General features: G+C 32.8%; 1 protein-coding gene and 1 non-coding gene across 2 annotated transcripts; one reads left to right on the top strand and one right to left on the bottom strand.

The window, feature by feature from the left end:
* Window positions 1-1,712: 1,712 nt before the first annotated feature.
* Window positions 1,713-1,819, bottom strand: LOC131175775 (small nucleolar RNA R71). The gene has a single exon (XR_009145965.1). It is a non-coding gene; the product is annotated as a small nucleolar RNA R71 (small nucleolar RNA).
* Window positions 1,820-2,727: 908 nt separating this feature from the next.
* On the top strand, window positions 2,728-4,910 carry LOC110658808 (uncharacterized). Its single transcript, XM_058138979.1, has 4 exons — window positions 2,728-2,886; window positions 2,992-3,468; window positions 3,499-3,797; window positions 4,874-4,910. The coding sequence occupies exons 1-4, from the start codon at window positions 2,728-2,730 to the stop codon at window positions 4,908-4,910; spliced, it is 972 nt and encodes a 323-aa protein (XP_057994962.1).
* The last annotated feature ends 955 nt before the right edge of the window (window positions 4,911-5,865 follow it).

Here is a 5,865-nt window from a genome sequence, read left to right as displayed (position 1 = left end):
ATTTTGTCTTTATCTCTTTTAGGACTACTTTTAGGAAAAAAACTTTAGGAGGTATATAAGCATCATATTCTTATTTTTACCATAAGGAGAAAGAGAGAAAAATCAAGAAAGAAGGAAGGAAGGAAGAATGCAATCTTTAGAGGAAGACAACCTGTAGAGTGACATTTTCCCAACTTCTATTTTCAGAGATTTGGATTCTCTTCTTCTGGATTCTTTTATTTTCAGGCTTATTTCCATATTTTCTTACTTTATTTCATATTTTCTACTTGTAAATACAAACATGAGTGAGTAGATGCTTAAGATTTCAGAGTTGGGTGTACTGATTTAAGTTTTATTGATGGATTTGGACTGGTTTTAACCAGATTTTAATATATAAAAGTTTTGATTCATATCTTGTGTGCTTTATTTACATACCCATTGTTGGAACCCTTTGAGTTTTATTCTTAATCTTAGATTGAAGGATCGAGAAGTGAAAATCTTTTATAGATAATCAAGATATTGAACTTAATCGCCTAGTGTTAGAATAAACTAGTGGATTAGGAGGAATTTTAAGTTGATTAAAGTGCTTAAAGGGTTTTGATTATTAAACATCGCATGAGAATGAGGTTTAATTTCCTTTAAAACACTCTTTGGTTTGCTTGAAAGAGAAATTAAAGTAAATCAGAATTAACTTCCTACAAACTGTTATTTTCCTTAAACTTGGTTTTGCCTATTCAAATCCTAATGAAATTTACTTCATGAATCTCAACTCTGAAATCATCTTAGCCATTAATTAATTTACTTTTTACTTACTAGCTGGTAATTTAGAAAATTAGCATATTGTTTAGAGATTAAATTACTTGCCTTATTGTTATTTCCTTATATTCCAATTTAAATTGTTGCATCTCATCCTTTAAGTTTAATACAAATTATTGTTAGCCTAAATAATTGTAACTTTTATAATTTAGTACTCAAACATCAAATCTTTATGGGACAATATCTTTTCTTTACTACTTGAACAAATCGTATACTTGCAAATTTATTGAACTAAGTTTTTAGCGCCATTACCAGGTATTTGATTTTGCTTGATATTAGATAATTGATTGTTTGATTAATTTGGGCATTTTATTTTTTATTTTTAATTTTTCTTTACAATTTTACTTTGAGATTTTATTTGTTTGGTTTTTCATGTACTTATCTTTTATATGAGAAGGACAAGAAGTGAGGAAATTGATTTAATTTTTGATCCTAAAATTGAGAAGACAGCTAAGGCTTTGAGAGCAGAATCTAAAAGAAGAAAAGCTGATATTAGAATTCAAAAATAACAAAAGCAACAACAGATGGAAGCTATGGCAAACAATAACAATAACATATCAGTTAAGGATCATGTTTTTCCTAGTTTTGGTGATTTTTGACCAAGCATTACAAGGCCTAGAGTGGAAGCAAACAACTTTGAGTTGAAGCCCTCACTTTCTCAAATGGTTCGACAAGCACAGTTTGGGGGAGGTCCTAATGAGAGTCCACATGTGCACCTTGCACATTTTCTTGAGATTAGTGACATGCTGAAGATAAATGGAGTGTTAGATGATGCCATCTGTTTGAGATTCTTTCCTTTTTCTTTAAAGAATTGTGCTAGGGAGTGGTTGCATTCATTACCTCTGAGGTCTATAACTACTTAGGATGAGTTGTCACAAGCCTTCTTGGCTCAATACTTTGCTCCTAGCAAGATTGCAAAATTAAGGAATGAATTAATTTCTTTTAGACCAAGAGATGATGAGAGTTTCTATGAAGCATGGGAGAGATACAAGAATCTTTAAAGGAGATGCCCACATCATGGAATCCCTAAATGGATGCTTATTCAGCATTTCTATAATGGTGTTTCTCTAGCTATCAGAAGTATAATTAATTCATCATCTGGAGGTGACCTTATGAAGAAATCAGAAGATGAATTTTATTCAGCATTAGATAAAATTGCTTGTAACAATTATCAATAGAGCTATAAAGGGAATGAAGTGAGGAAGCCATCAGCTAGTATTTATGAATTAGATGCCATGAGTATGTTCAATGCCAAATTTGATGCTTTGACAAGAAAAATGGATAAATTAAGCATGAAGGTTGATGCTTCGATTGGAGGATCTAGTCATATAGAAGATGTTAGTGCAGGAAATGTGAATTGTGTCAATGATTTTCCTTCGTATGGATAAGAGTTTGGAAATGAGCAAGTTGATTTTGTTGGGAATTACAATTAGAGGCCAGTTGGTAATCCTTATTCAGCTACATATAATCCGGTATGGAGGAACCATCCTAACTTTTCTTGGGGAGGTCGATAAGGGCAACAGTAACAGAATTAATCAACAACTTCCTAATTTTCAATAACTGCAAAATTTTCAACAAAATAGAGTACCACCTAGATTTCCACCACAAAGAAATCAAAATGCACTTGTTCCACAACCACCAGTTCAGTCTTCAGACCAAGATTTAGTTTTGAAGTCTATGATAGAGAATTTCCTATATGCTCAACAGAAACAAGGAGAAATGATTCAACAATTAACTTTAAGAATAGATCAACTCACCACTCATAACAGGATGTTGGAAAATCAAATAGCTAAGCAAGCAAGTTTTTCCAGTAAAGCATAAGGAAAACTTCCAAGCCAACTAGAAAATCCTAGATAACATTACAAAGCAGTTATTCTAAGGAATGGGAAGATTGTGGGAGAAAAAAAGAAAGATGAGGTGGAAGAAGAGGAAATGAAAGAAGATGAAGACAAGAATGAGTCTACTTCAATTCAAGGTGAAGTCAATAAGGAAAAAAGTAAGAAGAAAAAAGCTGAGAAAGAAGTTGAAGAAAATTATGTACCTTCACCACCATACAAGCCACCATTGCCTTATCCTCAAAGGTTTCAGAAGGTAAAGTTAGATAAGTAGTTTGGAAAATTTTTGGATGTTCTGAAGAAGTTATACATTAACATTCCATTTATAGATGTAATTTCTCAAATGCCTTTATATGCCAAGTTCCTGAAGGAAATTTTATCCAATAAAGGGACGCTGGAAGATTATGAAAGTGTGGCATTAACAGAAGAGTGTAGTGCTCTCTTGCAAAATAAGCTCCCACCAAAGTTGAAGGATCCAAAAAGTTTTTCTATTCCTTATAATATTAGAGATACTAGCATTGACAAAGCATTGTGTGATCTTGGAGCTAGTGTAAGCTTGATGCCATTATCCATTTGTGAGAAGCTAAAGGTTGGAGAATTGAAGCCAACGACCATTTCTTTACAACAAGCTAATCGATCCATTAAATATCCAGTGAGAATTTTGGAAAATGTTCCCTTAAAAGTTGGAAAATTTTTCATTCTTATGGATTGTGTGGTTCTTGAAATGGAAGAGGATATTCATATTCCTATCATTTTAGGAAGGCCATTTTTAGCCACATCTAGTGCTATCATAGATGTGAAGAATGATAGATTAACATTAAGAGTTGAAGATGAGGAGGTGGAATTCAATTTGAATTAATTTTTTAAGAAACATCATGAAGTTGATCCTTGTCTAAGGATATATGTCATTGATGAAATTGTGGAAGAAGAATTTAGAAAAAGATATCATGAAGACCCTTTGGAGAATTGTTTAGTGCATAGTAGGACAACAAAAGATGAAAATCCTAAAGTTATAGCTTTTGCTCAAATTTTGGAAGCTACTCAAGAAGTTACAGGGGATCAAGTGTTGCAAGTTGAAGAATTAAAGCATGAAATTGCACAACCACCTTTGCCAGATGAGGAGAAAGCACCACAGGTAGATCTCAAACCACTTCCATCTATACTAAGGTATGCTTTTCTTGGACCTAATTTCACTTGTCTTGTCATCATTAGTGCAAGCTTAAGTGATGTACAAGTTGAGAAGTTATTTAGAGAGTTGAGAGCACATAGAAAAGTTATTGGTTGCACCATTTATGATATCAAGGGTATAAGTCCTACATTGTGCATGCATAAAATCCTTTCAGAGGATAATTTTAAAGTCACTATAGAGCATTAAAGAAGGTTGAATCCTAACATGAAATAGGTGGTGAAGAAAAAAATTTTGAAATTACTTAATATTGGGATTATGTATCCCATTTCTGACAGTAGTTGGGTTAGCCAAGTTCATGTAATTCCTAAGAAAGGAGGTGTAACTGTTGTGAAAAATGAAAATAATGAGTTGATACCAACTAGAATAGTCATAGGTTGGAGGATGTGTATAGACTATAGGAAGCTTAACAATGCCACTAGGAAAGATCATTTTCCCTTATCTCTTATTGATCAAATGTTAGAAAGATTAGCAAAACATTCATATTTTCATTATTTAGATGGGTATTTTGGTTTTTTACAAATCCCAATACACCCTAGTGATTAAGAGAAGACCACATTTACATGTCCATATTATACATTTGCATATAGAAGGATGCTTTTTAGCTTATATAATGCATCAGCTACTTTTCAGCAGTGTATGATGGCCATTTTCTCTGATTTTATTAAGGAAATTATGGAAGTCTTTATGGATGACTTTTCTGTATATGGTTTTTCTTTTGATGATTGTTTATCTAACATTTCTAAAGTGCTTAAAAGATGTGAAGAAATAGATTTGGTCCTCAATTAGAAAAAATGTCATTCATGGTGCAAGAAGGCATTGTTATTGGACATTTGGTGTCAAATAGAGGAATTAAGGTGGACAAAGCCAAAATAGAATTAATTGAGAAGATGCCTCCACCAACTTCAATAAAGGGAATCAAAAGTTTTTTTGGGCATGCTAGTTTCTATTGACGGTTTATAAAAGATTTTTCAAAAATTGCCAAACCTCTTACTAATTTGTTAAATCATGATATTCCTTTTAATTTTGATAATGCTTGTCTTGATTCTTTTAACAGGTTGAAGGAAGATTTGACAACAGCACCTATCATGTAACCTCCAGATTGGTTACTTCCATTTGAGGTTATGTGTGACGCTAGTGACTTTGCTGTAGGAATTGTTCTTGGTCAGAAAAAGGAGAAAAGGTCTTATACAATATATTATGCTAGTAAAACTTTGGATGATGCCGAAGAGAACAATGCCACTACTGATAAGGAATTTTTAGTTATGGTATTTGCTGTGGTTAAGTTTAGGTCATATTTGGTTAGATCGCAAGTGATTGTTCATACAGACCATGCTACTATAAGGATCTATTGAATAAAAAAAAAAGTAAAGCCAAGATTAATAAGATGGGTTTTACTACTTCAGGAGTTTGATTTAGAGATGAGCTAAAAATGTTATTGCAGGCCATCTATCAAGGATTAAGCATGAGAGTAAATTGAAGAGGAATTGCCAATTGATGAGTTTTTCTCAAATGAGCAGTTGTTGGTTGTTGTTGATGCATTGCCATGGTTTGTAGATTTTGTTAACCATTTGTCATGTGGAGTTCTCCCACTGGATTTAAGCTACTAGCAGAGGAGGAAATTTTTGCATGATATGAAATTTTATACATGGGAGGAACTATTGTTATTTAAGAGATGCAATGATGGCCTAGTTAGAAGGTATGTGCCTGAAGAGGAAATAGAAAAAAATTTTAGAGCATTGTCGCTCTTTTTACTATAGAGGTCATTTTAATGTGGATAAAATAGTGGCTAAAGTGCTTTAAGCTGGATTTTATTGGCCACATATGTTCAAAATTGTGAGAGAATTTATTTTGAGATGTGATAGATGTTAAAGAGTGGGTAATATTTCAAGGAGAAATAAAATGCCACAACAAGGAATTTTGACGATTGAGTTGTTTGATGTTTGAGGCATAAATTTTATGGGAGCATTCTCATCCTCTTTTGGGAATAAGTATATTTTGGTAAGTGTGAATTATGTGTCAAAATAGGTTGAGGCAATTGCTTCCCCT

Source organism: Hevea brasiliensis, chromosome 17 (assembly GCF_030052815.1).
Source record: "Hevea brasiliensis isolate MT/VB/25A 57/8 chromosome 17, ASM3005281v1, whole genome shotgun sequence".
In the NCBI taxonomy this organism is placed as follows: Eukaryota; Viridiplantae; Streptophyta; class Magnoliopsida; order Malpighiales; family Euphorbiaceae; genus Hevea; species Hevea brasiliensis.
Note: the sequence above shows the minus strand (reverse complement) of the source record. Positions and strands in the feature narration are given on the sequence as shown.